Source organism: Protopterus annectens, chromosome 1.part0 (genome assembly GCF_019279795.1).
Source record: "Protopterus annectens isolate FY-2018-M chromosome 1.part0, PAN1.0, whole genome shotgun sequence".
NCBI lineage: Eukaryota > Metazoa > Chordata > Ceratodontiformes > Protopteridae > Protopterus > Protopterus annectens.
Genome location: NC_056725.1, coordinates 1,827,997,182 through 1,828,014,228, shown reverse-complemented (window position 1 = coordinate 1,828,014,228; position 17,047 = coordinate 1,827,997,182). Strand labels below are relative to the sequence as shown.

At 38.7% G+C, this 17,047-nt stretch overlaps 1 protein-coding gene across 1 annotated transcript in view; it reads left to right on the top strand.

The window, feature by feature from the left end:
* FBXO4 (F-box protein 4) overlaps nucleotides 1–17,047 on the top strand; it is a 228,015-nt gene that overhangs the window by 176,443 nt on the left and 34,525 nt on the right. The window contains exon 5 of the mRNA XM_044069774.1: nucleotides 15,341–15,522. Coding sequence (XP_043925709.1) covers nucleotides 15,341–15,522 — 182 coding nt within the window. The remainder of the gene's footprint in view (nucleotides 1–15,340; nucleotides 15,523–17,047) is intronic.

Sequence of the window (17,047 nt, the reverse complement as noted above, 5' to 3'; positions counted from 1 at the left end):
TTGCCATGAACGGACTCCACTCTGGATATATTCACTCTGCAGTGCTACACCCATGCTGCACTTCCCGCTCGCAGACAGCTGGAAATCCAAATTCACTCGAACAGCAATGCGTGCACGTGAGCCCTGGAGCTCAATTCCGACAGGCTGACAGAGCTGACGTCATCATGCACATGATGACGTCAGCTCAAATGTGAAAGAAAAAAGAAACATTTAAAAAAAACTGGGAAAAATTCGTAAATGAAGGGGCGCCACTTGGGAATCGTGGCACCCCATTATTTGGACCCAAAACTTGGTAAAAACTGAGTAATTCGGTACGATTGGGTGGTATGTTCCCATAATAAACTAATACAAGTTTAGCAACATCTGAAAATTTGTTAACAAAAAATGAGTCCTTGATACAAAACAATAAGTTTATTGTGCAAATTCCTGCAAACAACGAGTGCTGTCTTGAACAATCACTCGGCCATTACTTAAGAAGTCTTGAATATGGTGTATACTGTACTGTCTTGGTAAAATTCACAGTAAGTAAATCACATGACAAAAGTCACAGGGCAGTTATAAGCAGAAAATTATTTACATTTCAACCTAGTCCAGGGAGAAATGCTCAGACCAAGAAATATACAATTTATACCACCTTGTAAGCACATTAAATTGTTAAGAATTAAGCAGTTAGTTTTAGATTTAGATTTAGTCTATTGATAGTACAGTGTTATACAGTGCAATAAAATTACATAGTTGCTTCTGAACCTTTATTATAAAAGATTAAATAAGCAACGCTAGTGTCACAGCTCTACACCTTCTAGGAGTTGAAACCAGCCAATGCAAAACTAACAAGCAGACAAAAAATGTAAATATATTACAGATTATACAACAAAAGCTCGTTAGTATTCAGAAACATGCAAGCTGATTGGACCAATAGGAAAAAGTATGGCTACTAAAATATGAGGTGACCATAACCGTGTCACCCAGCTGTCCAGAGTTTTGCAGATGCCCCCCTTTTTTTCATATTATATTTTTCTCTCATCTCTTTTTTTTTTTAATTTTCTGGTAAATCCTGATTAGCTACTTTTTGACTTTCAAAGCTCGTTTCCTACTTGCACATGTTTCAGTTGTTAAAGCAACAGTGCAATAAAATTACATAGTTGCTTCTGAACCTTTATTATAAAAGATTAAATAAGCAACGCTAGTGTCACAGCTCTACACCTTCTAGGAGTTGAAACCAGCCAATGCAAAACTAACAAGCAGACAAAAAATGTAAATATATTACAGATTATACAACAAAAGCTCGTTAGTATTCAGAAACATGCAAGCTGATTGGACCAATAGGAAAAAGTATGGCTACTAAAATATTGAGTGACCTATAACCGTACCGCTCAGCTGTCCAGAGTTTTGCAGATTGCCCCTGATTTTCCTCATATTTTTACTCATCTCTCATAACATTTTTAATTTTCTGGTAAATCCCTGAGTAGCTTACTTTTGACTCAAAGCCTGTTGTTTACTCACTCGCAAATGTTTCAGTTGTTAACTGGCTTAGTCTGACTTTGCAAGAAACCCTTTTTCTGCTCTGCAGAGGTCCTTGGAGAAAAGCAAAAAAAAAAAAAAAAAAAAAAACATATACAAATATAGAGTGTTACTATTAGTACCAACAAGGAACTCATATGGTATACCATATGTAGTTCCAATATGAATGAAGAAACAGAACCAGTAAGCATAAGAATAAAAATATTGTTACAGATGAAAATCTGACCACGATTCAAACCTATAATATAAAGAGGAAGAAAAGTAATGAACTTTCGTTTGATAATGTTAATGACTTCACTAATATAGGTGGTCATCCTAATTGAAACTTGGTTCTTGAGCTTCATAACTTTTATAGTGATAGCATATAACCAAACGCAGACATTCCTTTTAAAAAATTCTGGCATCTTGTCCTTGGTGACTTCATTTTCCAAGGAGATGACACACAAAGGTATAGCAAACCATTCCCTGATCTGTTGCTCCCTCAGCTGAAGACCGAAAAACGGTCCTGTCTCCTCTCTAAACTGTTGACTGTAGCAAAGTGTTTGCTACAGCTAACAGAGTGCTGCCTGAATGAAAATTAATTATCCACATTAATTTCTTAATCCCAGTAATGCATTAAACTTCACATGGCCAATAAAGTGCTTCAGCAAATGCATTATTGCATTCAGAGACTGAATGCTGATGATAAAAATCGCACCCCCCTGACATCTTGTGCCTGTGTTGGTTACATTCTTCACTCCACTCTAGCTACACCTCTGAGGATAATACTTCTTAATTAAATTGTAATTTTGATAAAGGCTTTTTTTTTTTAATTTCCGTGTGCAAAAATTAAAATGTTTTTGAAAGCTATATAAGGTTTTTGAACTACAGCAAAAAGATTGTACACACAGAGAAGATATATTAGAACTAGTACATTCCTTGGAAAATAAAACGCTAACTTGATGTGAGAGGCTGTCTCTATAAAAACCTTAAAATGCAGATAGCCAACTATTTTTGTGCCTGTAGACCATCAGCCCTTAAGATCCATTTTGTTCTTTCAATCCTCACAGAATGAGATCGGTCCCCAAGCCATTCATTCCCAGTGAGGTGAGAATCCATCACAGAGACTATTTTTTGGGACAGTGATCAGGGCTTTTCTGTTTATGGCCTTAACTCCAGGCCACGTCCAATCGCAATTAACCCCTGAGGGTGTACTGAAGGATTAGGGCAGCATTGTCATTCATTTCTGTAATGAATTCATAAGCTTGCAGATAACCCATCTTCCTAGAATGAACACATTGTTCATATTTCTGCCCTTTTTTGAGGAAATTGATATACTCTGTGCATTAGACACCTCTCCAAGCACTCCATCTTACACCCGAGAGAGACAAGCAGGCTTTGCTTCTTCACTCCTCTGCCTTTCTCTTTCTCCTTTCCCCCAGCCAGCTAATTTAACTTAGTGACATAGATCATATTTTCCTTGTCCACCAGTGGAGTTGGCTTTTTAGATGGTCAATACTTATTTTCAAAAGACATGTCCTTTACTGAGTGTTGGCTGTAGACATGGTTCAGGAGTTTCCACTGAAGGCAGATATTTAAGGGCTTGAAAAAGTTGTTATGCTGAAAAAAGACACTAGTTCAATTGTGTTTTTTATATGTGCAGATACAAATATCTAATGAAAGTGAGCATTTTTTGTTTTTATTTGGACAGTGTAGCATCATTTGTATCTGTCATCGATTGCTCCTCAAACTTACGTTAACTACTGCTAGAAACCTTTACGGTCACAAATTTATTCTGTGGCAAGATTAATTGCTTAGAAGGAAGTGCACTTTTAGTAGTGTTGCTGAATCCTAGTGCAGGGGTAAGGATTGTCGCAATGTAGCTGATTTTGTTTAATATTTTCTGTAGTTCATTGATTTCATTTGACAAGGTTGATATGCGAGAGTTGCAAAAAAAAAAATATAGCTGAAAGAGTCTTAACAGTAGCATTTATAGTCCTCTTGGTAGACCAGATGCTGACAGAAGTTCTGCAGATACTACATGGTCAAAACGTTATAATGGGTAATGTTAAACACAGCAAATTACATGGGATAGGATCGATTCTTCCAGTTCTGGTTAAAAACCTTCACTGCCCATTTACTTGATGAGGACTTTGTGCAAATTGTCAGTCCTTCTACTAAAGAGGTTGCAACACTTTGGGTATCATTACACATTGAAAACAAAATGCAAAATGTTAAGCTAGTTGTACAGTACTTCCCCCTTTGAGATCCAGTGTTCATTAGTGTAATTTTCTCAAATATCCCATAGAAGTATTTAGTAACAGTCATAAAGAACTGAATAATCAGTGTTTATTACCTGGGTCGAAAGAAGTGCATGGTTTTCATTTACAGCATGTAGAAGCACCCTTTAACTGGTGTGGTAGAGGCTAATTTAAACAGAGCTGGGGCAACATCAGTAGTCTTACAAGGTGATTCTTTGGGGATATTTATATACATATTTTTGCTGATGTGTGTACATGTATAACTTTCTTGATAAGACTTCTAGAGGAAGGACTTCTTTGGTACAAATATACATCACGAGTTTTACTAAATGTCATTGCTCTTTCTCCTCTTCTCTTGATTTGTTTTTCCATGTGGAATGAAGTTACTGCTTGTACTCTGTTCCAAGATAAATATACCGTAAGATACTTTCCAGAGGAAGACAGAGAAGTTGCATACGTAACCAACCTGATTGCTCTTTGAGGGTGTCTCTTGCCATACAGCTGTATCATTTCTACCCTCCCTAATCCCTTGGTGCGCTTCTGAATTTTTACCCTGGTACAAAGTTCTGCAGATTGTTTGACCATGCAAATTGCAATGGACGTCGATGGTGGGATTACAGAAGAACTGGAGATTCTAAAATTGTTTCCCTTTTATGAGTTTTACTGATTATTCATACATGGTGTTGAAAGCAACTTTAGTATTTGAGCATTGTTAGTGCCTCATGTACCTTTGCGTTGTGTGGTTTGGTGGGGATAATCCTGGGTAAATATACACATTTAGAGAGCTGGCGTTGTATGTAATACAGGAGGAAAAGGTTTAGTGTTTTAATTGCACCTTGGATGGTGGGGCAGTGGTGATTGCCTACAGGCTACATGGGTGAACAGCTGTAGTAGCTGACGTATTGGTCAGTGAAGAATGTATTCTACCATTAGAATGGATATTGGTTAGGCAGGCTGCATCCAACATACTTTGTTCTTTTCTGGTGTTCACATGTGAAAACTGAGTTTATTCCTGTGGGAACATATGCATTACAGAGTTACACATTTCTTGGTTCATTCCCCCACACCGTCATGCCTCATCACTATTGGAGCCATTTATTCCCCCTGGGTGAGAGCTGTACGGCCCACTCACACCTGGGGAAGAGAATTGGACCAGTCAGGAGTTGGAGCCATTATTCATATTCCTGGAGAGAACAGAGGTTTTGCAACAAACTGTAACCTCCTCCTGCTCATGCCTGAACATGCTGAAGGGTTGGCATGTGGTGACCTCTGTGATTTAACATCCACATCTCACTGTAGGAGCCATGACCTCCACTGGACTTCAGCCAAGGAGTGAGTGCATGTATTTGTACTTCCCTCCTCCCAATAAGAGGCAAACAGATTAAAATTCACTATTTCCTTTCCCCCCTTGCAAGCTCCATCAGGTGTGTGAGACATTAATTGAACTGAGGTCACCTGGCTTATAGTCATTACTGTATCCCACTAAGTCTGTGAATCTGGCCAGAGTTACAGAAATGGTGAAGAAATAATGAAGGGGCTGTGGTATGAGAAAAGACTTGTACATGATGAAGAGAAGATAAGGAAGGATTTTAATCTGGGCAATTTCATCATCAGGGTCCAAGTGTGATGAGTGGAATTGAAGAAGTATGAGGATTCTGATAAATCTGTGTGGAGTTAATTGGGCTCCCTATCACTACTGTGAGACCCAATACAGTGAATCCTGACACTTAGAAATGTGAAGTTTAATTCATACAAAAAAGCAGCTAATTGCATTTACTGTTGCCCATCCCCTGATATTCTTCTTGTATACCTGGCAGTGGAGTTTAAGCCTCTGGAAAGTTGCAAAAATGGTGAGGGAAATAGTGATAGTGTTGGGGTATGAAAAAGGACTTGGTTTATTAAGTGTATATGCTGGAAGAGAAGAGAACAGAAGGTTTGATCAGGACAAATCCTTAATCAGGAGCAAGTGTGATGGATTGAAGTAAGGACGGATGAGAGATTCTACTAAATTCTGGGTGAATTAATTGGGTGGCGTATCAGAAGAGGGAGACGCTATACCTTGAATCAGCACTTTGAAACATAAATTTGATTCAAAGCAAAAGCTAATTGCAAAACTTGCTGTTATTCCTTTTAGTCATTTTTTGCAGGGGAAGGATTCATCCCTGCTGCAACTGCTGGTGTGTGGGGCTTTGTCCCTCTCCCTACTACTTATGTATGCTACATTCATAATCACTGTACTTTGGAGTATGGGAGGTTACCAAGGTACCTCACCTTCCAGAAGTGTGAGACCCAATTCCTTGAATCCCCAACATTTTGATGTAAACAGTTTGACTCAAATAAAGAAACAAACAACTAATTGCAGTGCAACCTGGTACTTCCCTATACATTTTGTAGGGAGAAATTCATCATCTTTTACCTCTTGATGGGCTACACTACCATACTGCTACTACTTAGTTACACAGACACACACACACACACACACTACCTTGGTGTAGGAGACATATTCTGAGGCACCTCGACTTTGGCCTTGTGTATACTTCTCCTTATTTGCACTTGTAGTTTCCCTTGTTTATATTATCACAATAACAGTCCTTGAAATTTCATCAAGCACCCATGAAATGTCTTGTTTGGTCCAATGTATAGGTAATCCAAACTAAGTTCTGTAGTACTTAGGAACTTTCTTTGTAAATTTTTAGTTTATCAGTGGACATTCCTTCTACCACACCCATCATGGACACTAGTTAATTTATGCTTCCAACCATCCCTTGCATACACAAGGACTGCAGCCAGTGTGGTGTGGTGTGGGCCAGAGCAGGGTGTGTCCATATATAATTGAAAGGAATGTGAAACGGTTTAATCCAGTATAAATTTAGGGTGGCTGACAGCAAAATACCAAGTCCAAAAGTACATTTGTCCACATCCTCAGTTAGATTTCAGGGTATCACCTACCAGTTGTAATGGACCATTTAACAGGTCTTGCTGTATGGTGAATGTTCCACCCCAGGACAGAGGAGGTGTCCACAAAAACAGGAGTATGATGCTTCTTTTTCCTGGAAGCAACACCAGGTTCTCTGAAGTGGTACCGGACTGATTTCCTTTGGAGGCTGTGTCGGGGGGGGGGTTGTCTCTTCATCCATATGTGTGGATGACATCACTCAGGGCAGCTGAATGAGCAGCATAATGTCCAGAGGCTATGTCCTATCATTCTGTCTAACCCCAAAAATGTCACACTGAGTCCAGACATGCCACCTCATCAAAAAAAAAAAAAAAGGCAGAAGCAAAGGAAAACACAACCCTCCATCAAAAAATAGCCATCCAGGTGGTCTCTCCAGACCAGAGAGGATGTGTAGGCTGTTTGCAGTTTTTTTTCATTCCAGAGAAGTCAAGAAACCTCAGGGCCATTCAAGAGCTAAGCAGCTTAAATTAATATGTAAAGAAAACAACATTCCAGATGGTCGTGCTGCAAGCCTTTTTCCCTGCTTACAAGAGAAGCATTGGATGTGCACTGTAGACTTTCAGAACACTTATGTCCACATAAAAATTGCCAGAGTGTCCAAAATGTATATTTGGTTCCAGCTAAGAGCCAGTCATTCAGTTCCCAAGTCATACTCTTTCATCTTACCACAACCTTCCAGATATTCACCAAGTACATGGTGGTAGTCACAGCTTATCTGGGACTCAAGGGAATTCACATATTCTCATACCTGCATGAATAGATCCTAGCAGCTACAATAAAGGAGTTAATTCTGTCAGACAGAAATTACTAACTTCCCTTGTGTATACCCTTAGGCACATCAGCCAACATGGAAAAATCTTGTAGAGCCTGTGACCAAAGGAGGTACTACCAGCACAGTTAGCTGGAATTTTGTAAATAATTATATGTTATTGGTGAGTATCAAAATGATTTATACAAGATGCTTGTGTTACAAATGTATTATAACTGTACATCATGTGTATATCAAACTGCTTGTACAGACGTGTGTGTTGGAAAGATATTTGCAAAGTGCTCCTTAAAATGTAACCACAGTGTGTCCCACTGGAAGAGAACAGACATGTACATGCACTATTAATGGAAACTGGAATACAGGAGGTTAACCACAGTCCAGCAAACTTTAGAAAAATATCTGAAATTAAATTACTTTATAGGATGCAATAAAGAGGCTGTCTCTCAAGTTTTCAGTGCAGCTAGAGACACGAGGTCTCTGCTAACAAGCTTTCTCTATTGTCCTTGGAGTGAACTAATTGCTGCTTTTGAAGCATGAAGGAATGCAATTTTTTATGACTTAAGATCGGAGGAAAAGCCCTTGTCTGTATATTTTTACAGGTAGATGCAAAATGCTGCTAACTTCTAGCAGTGGGAGTTTTGGCCTGGGAACTAGAAGTCAGATGACCAGAAATTATGTCATTCTGCAAGCTGTCCCAGTACTAATATTACCAGTAAGATTGGATATCTTTTGTTAAGGGCCTTAAAGTAGCTGATAAGGAGTGACTGGTGGCAGTGGAAACTATATTACAGGCTCGGCAGAAGGGGGCATAACTAGTAAACCTGTGCCAGCCTTTCCCAGGTGTGTGTGTGTGTGTGTGTGTGTGTGTGTGTATGTGGGATCTACTTGGGCATGGACATGAAGCACTGGTTGGACAGAGAGGGTGCTAGAGGTCTTGGCCTGGTCACTCAGTTGAGATCTCAACTCTATAGCTGTGCCAGTGGGGAGTCTTATTGGGGATCTGGAGAAAGAGGCAGAAACCAACCCCGGGCTGACTGTGGTCTGTGTGCGCTCTTAAGTGAAATTGCACTTAATGCAGAGAGCCACATCTGGAAATACTGTGTGTGTACTTGCCATCCTCTCAGTGAACATCCCCCACTGTTGCCAGTGGTGAGGATTGAGGCTTCCTGATTACTGGTCCGGTGGATGGTCGTCACAGAGCCTTCCCAAACTTCGGTTTTCATTGTCAGCCTACCAGAAAAGAGAACTTGTACCATTAAGATCTGCAATCTCTACTCTTCTGTCCGACTAGTTTCTTCCAGCCTCACTTATTTTAAACATCCTAGGGCTTATGTCAGCATCTGTACTTCTGATTCTTCATGCAAGATTTCACGCAAGGGATTTTCAGCGGATTCTGAGGATGCAATGGTCCCAGCTGTTGAACATCATCAACACTCCAGTCCATCTGTCTTCAGTCTGCAGGGACCATTTCATTTGTTTTACAGTCTCCTGTAGCCTCAGTGGGAAAACCCTTTTCTGAGTTTCTACCATGAACCAGAGTAACCACAGATTCCTTTCTGGGTTGAGGGGGCACTTTAGGGGTAGAATAGTCCAAGGAATATGGTCAGACTAAGAGGCTAGTCTTCATATATGGATATGAAGGCAGTCCTCCTAGCATTGTAGGCTTTCCACAGGGTGAGATTTCTGTTCACAGAGACATCTTGTCAGTAGTCTGTTATATTAACAAGTAGGGACGGTCAAAGTCTTACCCTCTGTGTCAGGAAGCTATGACAGTGTGGCAGCGGCCGATGTCTTTGTATCACTTTCTTATAGAAGTAAATATTCCAAGTCAGGCGAGCTACTTTGCAGACAGGCTTAGCTGGTTGATTCTTATTCCTCACGTGTGGCCCTTCAACCTATCAGTACCGCAGACAGTATTTTGCTGTTGGGGCCTGCCTTGCTGCAGTCTGTTTGCATCCCCTACCCACATGAAATGCAGCAACTACTTCACCCACAGAGACAGTCCCACAAGGATGCTCTAGTTTGTCAGTGGCCACAGAGATTTTTGTTTGCCTTTCCACCTCTTCTGCTAATGGTAAATTACCTCCAGAAACATCTCTGTGCAGATTCTTAGTAATCCTCTTAGCCCCAGTCTGTCCCAGACAGATATGGTTCCCCTTAATATGACCTCACTTCAAGAAGCAGCACTGACTTCTGGTCTACAAATGGATCTCCTCTTCCACCCATCCATGGAGCATCACCCAGACATTTGCTCACTCAAGCTAACCACTCTGTTCCTCCAGTTCCACAGGGCCTCTTTCCTTAAGGTTATCCAGATTGTCTCAGCCTTGTAGAAAGAATCTAAACACAAAATCTGCAGTAGAAAATGGAAAAAAATCTGTCTAGGCTTCTCTTCAGGGCTTGGATCCCTTCTTGGCTCTCATTCTGTTGGCTTTACATTTCCTCTTGTCCATTTTTGATTCTGGTTCCATTTACTCGACCATTAAGTTACATTTGGCTGTCATCTTAAACTTTCACAAAAGTTTTCCGTTTTCTTCACTGGCAGCTTAGAAAACATTGTTTTAAAGGCACTGGCACACCCACAATATGAGACATATTGTTGCGATGACCTGATATTTTTTTCTTGGAAAACATTGTTTTCTGTAGCTGTTTCTGCTAGAAGGCTTTGAGTTATATGCCCTGTCCTCCTTGCCTCTGTGTCTTATTTTTTTTGATAAAGAAAGGACATCACTAATAACAAATCCATCTTTCATGCTTAGAGTTTCCCCAGAGTTTTCTCTTAGCCAGACCATTCATCTTCCATTATTTTTCCCAACTGTTCTGACAGAGTGGAGTATTTGCATCAAACCTTGGATGCCCACAGACTGTTACAAAAACAAAACAACAAGGAAAAAATAAATGAGGAAGGATACTCGGCTTCTTGTTTTTATGCAGCCTGTTGGCTGGGACTGAAAGTCTTCAGTAATAACCTTATCCAGAAGGTTCTCAGAATGTATAACTTTACCAGCAATTCTCAGACTGTATGCCCTTACCAGCAAAGCCAGCGTTTCATACGACTAGATCCATGGCTACCTCTAGAACCTTCTTCAAGAATTACTTGATGATATCTGCAGAACAGTAACTTGGACTATGTTGCATAACTTTTCTAAACATTATAAATTGCACGTCATTTCCATATTTAGGTTCTGCTTTTGGGCTTCCATCCTAAAGGGTGTCTTTTTATGATTCTACCCCGGAAAGCAAATAGCTAGGGAATTTGTCCCATAATTTGAAATGGGACAGATGAGACAATATAAGCTAAAGAAGTTGTGTACTTGCCATAATGCTGGGTCTTTGTTATCTCTAGTCTGTTCACTTTAACAAACCTGCCCGTCTTCCTCCTAGATTGTCAGTTTTTTATAATTGGACAAAACTAGTAGACTGTAACCAAACCAGAAGCTGAAAAGCCAGTGAAAACTGTTTATTGGAACACCAGCAACAGAAACATAAAGGTTTAGTGCTTTCGTCCATCAGGACATAATCAGAACAATGAACCAGCCCAATCAATCAGTATAAATAGTAATTAAAACCATCATATGACTCTAAGCCCATTAATTAAACCAATATTAATAAAATCTGTGAACAGTTCATTCAAACTAAGATAAAAACTATTTAAATTAAAAATACTAAATGTTCAAGTACAATCACATTAACATTCTAAACTTTTTAAAAATAAAATAGGTGAAATAGAGCAAGTGTCATTAAGTCCTGGCTCCACTAGGGAATATAGTTTGAGCTGCCATTTCAATTCCCTCACAGTAAATGTTCTTCCACAATTCTATCCCTATCATCCCTCTTATGCTGTTCTATGACAAAATACCCAAATTTGTGTCAAGTTTTTTTTTTTGATGTTTAAACAAGGCATTCATGTCTTTTTTATTTTTAATATCTCTCTTATGTTCGTATATTCTTTCTCTCACCCGTCAATTAGTTTTGCCTATGTAATAGGCAGAACAATCCAAACATAATCCAAAAATAGCCCATTTGGTGTTACAATTATATTTCTCCTTAGTGAGAACCTTAAACCCATTAAGAAAAAACTGACCGCCTACTAATATACCAGGACAAGTTCTACAACATCCGCACTTGGACATACCTCGGGTGCCAGATGAAATACAATCCCTATTATGTGTTTTCTCCAATAACTGTTTGAAACAAAGGTCCTTCCTATAAACCACAATTGGTTTATCCCCTAATAATCTACACAGTTGGGGGTTCGCAGATATCAGTAGCCAATTATTTCTCACTGTTTGTACAGTTTCATGACTAGCCAAAGAATAGGTACAAATAAAGGACCTGTTGTACATATTTCCATCACAAACCTGAATTTCACTTGTGGTAGCATCAGAGCCCACACTCAAGATCCCCGTGACACTATCTTGAACTCCCCTATTATTATGATATAACAAAGGGAGGTAAAATCCACTTTTCCTATTACTTGCCTCTTCATCAAATGTAGGTTTTAAAAATTCCATGGGATATCCCCGCTTAGTAAACATTTCCAAAAGCATCCAACATTCTTCCTCAAAAACCTCATCTTTAGAAATAATTCTGGCAAGTCTAACCAGGCGGTCTTTTACCACTGATTTTTTCTGGCAATGAGGATGGTGGCTTTCAAAATGTAAATAGCTATTAGAAAAGGTGCTTTTATGAAAAATGTTAGATACTAGACACTTCTTTCTCAAATCCTTAGTAATAGTCACGTCCATATAAGAAATACTCAAATCACTATACCCATGAACAAATCTTAAAAATGTTGTGGAATTAATGTATTGAAAAAAAGCTGTTATATCTTTCTTCACTATCTTTCCAGACGATAAAAATATTGTCCAGAAAGCGAGTGTAAAAGGCAAACCCAGAGCAAAAAGGGGAATTAAACACAAAATGTTTTTCCCAGAAGCTCATAACTAGATTTGCAAAGCTGGGGGCACACGCTAACCCCATTGCTATACCCTTGACTTATCTAAAGAGTTGTCCCTCAAAGAACAAAAAATTGTTTAACAAGATCAAGTCCACGAGGGCACTGATAATAATGTTAATACGATCTTTAGACAAAATACCTATCTTTGCCAAAATATCCTCGAACCATCTAAGCCCAGTGCCATGTGGAATGAGAGAGTATAGGTCACAAACGTTAATAGTAACCAAAATATAATCAGCCTGAAAAGGTACATTCCCCATTTTCTTTAAATAAAATCCCAGGAGTCTTTGCAAATCTGGGAAAAGACTCCACAGAAGCTTTTAACCAGTGGTCTATAAACTTGGAAAAGTAGTAAGTCTTACACCTATTACCATCCACAATTGGTATGGGGGGGGGGGTCGTATATCCTTATGGATTTTAGGAATCCCGAATACATCTGCTATCACGAGCCATTTATTATGCAAGAAATCATACTCGTCGAGCATGCTACTTTACTGGCAAAAGGGTTTGGATTTATCCCTGCCAGCAGGGCTAAAATTGATCAGACTTTAATTGATTTGAAACTTTTTGTTTGCAAGCTTAATATGGCTGTGTTTTTTAATGCAAGTGGTACTAATGTTAATAATGTTTGTTCAAGTAATGTTTTAAAGAGATCTAGTAAATTCAGTCCCCCAGCACATGGGGTTCTGTTGACGTATGAACAATTGTGTAGTAATGAATTTAGGAATATTATCCAAAAACCAAGGAAGAATTATGTTAAATGGAGTGAAACTGAAAAACAGTTGTCTGAATTCATGTATAACAAATCTTTGTGTATCATGAAACCTGATAAGGGGGAGGGATGGTTATCATGGACCTAACTGATTATAACAATAGGATGAATGCATTATTGTTAACTGATACTTATCAAGAAGTCTCTAGAAATGAACTTAATGTGGCCTATGCTAGAATTGATGTTCAGCTATTAGATATTTTGTTTCAAGGGCAGATTGATTTAGATGAGTATGATTTCTTGCATAATAAATGGCCTGTGATAGCAGGTATATTGGGATTCCTAAACTCCATAAGGATATACAACCCCTCCCCCCTGACTTATTGTGGATGGTAATAGGTGTAAGACTTATTACTTTTCCAAGTTTATAGACCATTTGTTCAAAGCTTCTGTGGGGTCTATTTCCCAGATTTGCAAAGACTCATGGCATTTTTTAAAGAAAATAGGGAATGCACCTTTTCAGGCTGATTATATTTTGGTTACTATTAATGTTTGTGACCTATACTCTGTCATTCCACATGACACTGGGCTTAGATGGTTTGAGGATATTTTGGCAGAGATAGGTATTTTGTCTCAAGATCATATTAACACTATCAGTGCCCTCATGGAATTGGTCTTAAACAATTTTATGCTCTTGAGGGACAACTGTTTAGACAACTCAAGAGTGTAGCAATGGGGCAGCATGTGCCCCCAGCTTTGCAAATCAAGTTATGAGCTTCTGGGGAAAAAAAAATTGTGTTTAATTTCCCTTTTTGCTCTGGGTTTGCCTTTTACACCCGCTTTCTGGATGATATTTTTATTGTCTGGAAAGATTGTGAAGAAAGACTTAACAGCTTTTTTCAGTATATTAATTCTACAACGTCATTTAAGATTTGTTCATGGGTATAGTGATTCTAGTATTTCTTATTTCGACGTGACTATTACTAAGGATTTGAGAAAGAAGCGTCTAGTATCTAACATTTTTCGTAAAAGCACCTTTTCTAATAGTTATTTACATTTTGAAAGCCACCATCCTCATTGCCAGAAAAAATCAGTGGTAAAAGGCCGCCTGGTTAGACTTGTCAGAATGCTTTCTGAAGATGAGGTTTTTGAGGAAGAATGTTGGATGCTTTTGGAAATTTTTACTAAGCGAGGGTATGCCATGGAATTTTTAAAACCTACATTTGATGAAGAGGCAAGTAATAGGAAAAGTGGATTTTACCTCCCTTTGTTATATCATAATAATAGGGGAGTTCAAGATAGTGTCACGGGGATCTTGAGTGTGGGCTCTGATGCTACCACAAGTGAAATTCAGGTTTGTGATGGAAATATGTACAATAGGTCCTTTATTTGTACCTATACTTTGGCTAGTCCTGAAACTGTACAAACAGTGAGAAATAATTGGCTACTGATATCTGCGAACCCCCAATTGTACAGATTATTAGGTGATAAACCAATTGTGGTTTATAGGAAGGACCTTGGTTTCAAACAGTTATTGGAGAAAACACATAGTAGGGATTGTATTTCATCTGGCACCCGAGGTATGTCCAAGTGTGGATGTTGTAGAACTTGTCCTCATATATTAGTAGGCTGTCAGTTTTTCCTTAATGGGTTTAAGGTTCTCACTAAGGAGAAGTATAATTGTAACACCAAATGGGCTATTTATGCAGCCTGCTGTTTGAATTGTTCTGCCTATTACATCAGTAGACCTATTCTGAAGCCAATACTTTTCTCACTCCCATTCTCTTAGACTCCATAACCAGCACATTTGATCTGAGGTAACAGAGGACAGGTACATAATGGGAGCAGAGAAGGAGTTTGAGCACTTTGTGAGCTAAGTTGCCAAATTGGATCCACCCGAACAATGAACAGTCCATAATTTGAAGAAGTGGATGGACAAGGTATAATAAGGATCCATGATACGACAATATTCCTATTTTTTCTTGCGATTTCTCTCGTTTTTTTTTTTTGTTTTGAGAATTCATTACTATTTTTGCATAATATTGAGGAGAATAGCAAGCAAAGGAGACTGAAAGTGACCATATAAAGTAGGGTATTATGGAGGAATATAGTATTGCGTGAGAAGAGTGTGTTTGATCCAGGTCTACCTGATCTCACAATTTCGTACTTGTTTCTTTATTAGTAAAGAACGAGCAAAAGCAAGGATTGAACAAAGCAGCACAGTAAACAAGATCTTCATGCATGAAGATGAGGAAGGAACAGATGGACCTCGCCCATTTCAGTACACTGTAATTCCACAAGTCCAGGAAGTGTGCAGAGTGGTGGATGGATTTATATATGTAGCAAATGCTGAACCGAACAGGAGTAAGTTGCATATTTATTTAGTTTCATTTCATGTACCTATACTTATTGTGAGGAGTCTTCATTGTAAGGTTTTCAAAGCACTGCGTGCACCACTTGTGGGCTCAAGTGTACATGTATACTTCTCACTTCTCACTTCCACTTCCTCTTTTGCGGGGGAACTAGACATTCTTACAGTTATCCGGGTTTATTGATTTGGCATTTGCTGTGTGTCAACAGGGGACGTGAGAGATCTATTTATTTATTTATTTTTTATAGGAATGATTGATTGTGTCATGGCACTGTGAGGGAGGCCGTGCCCATTTTCCTTGTTCGGGGGATAAAGAATAATACCAGCATTTGAATTCACTCAGCACATGTTCACAGGAGACACACACACAGGCTTGTCTGTAATGTAAGCAACGCATGTTTAAGGTGGTTAAGTAGTATATTTTAATAAAACAGAAATGATTGTTTGATAGTTATATATTCTAATAGAACTATGAGAGTAAAATGTCTGAGGAGGAGAATGAAATTTGTGAGTGTGCGTGGTTCCAAGTAGTTGTTAATTGGTTATGTAATATTTGTAATGTAATCCAGCAACAGCTACTTTTAATCACATTCTTCTAAGACCGTGCATACTTCTCCACAGATGTTTTACTTCTGTAGTTGTCTATTAGTGTACATTTCCTACAAGCATAGCATAATTTGTTTTATTTATATATACTACTTATTCACTTTGAACATCCTTTGTATGTTTTATACAAGTCTGTGTGTGTGTGTGTGTGTGTCTCTCTTGTGTATTTGTTTATTCAACTAGTTTAGCATGTTTAATTCATACTTCTAAGTATCCCTGAGCATCGCGTGTGTGTCTCCTTCTCTTTCTTTCTCATATATGTATGTGTGGGTCTACTTCAGTAGACCGACTTAACTGAAAATTAAAGCCCAGATACCAAACATGAAGAGACCGAAAACATCAGGACACTGAACAGCAAAATAGCGGAAGTTTAACACGGGAGAAGAGTCGGTTGGCCAACATGGTGACCTTTGCCCTTTTCCATACTGAAGTATGCTCTCAGAGTTGGTATACTTGGGTGGTTTGAGTGTAGTGTGGTTTGTTTACGTGGTGGTGTTGGACAACTTACCGTTTTCCTGATGTTAGTTTTCATTGTTTTGTATGTTCGGTGTCCTGGTTTGTTTGGTTCTTTCATGTTTGGTTTTTGGGTTTCGGTTTTCTGGTAAGTCGATCTACTGAAGTAGATCCATATATATATATATATATATATATATATATATATATATATATATATATATATATACACACACACACACGTGTGTGTGTGTGTGTGTGTGTGTGTGTGTGTGTGTGTGTGTGTGTGTGGTATATTGCAGTTGAATTTGTTTCTCACCATTTTTCTATGTTATAGTATTATTTTCTTAATTTGAGTGTTTCTCTCAGCCTGAACCCAGATGCGGTCCATTGCAGTCGATGCTCTACCCCAGTCAACAACTGGGAATAAATATATAAAGCAAAGGCACCTCTACCCCT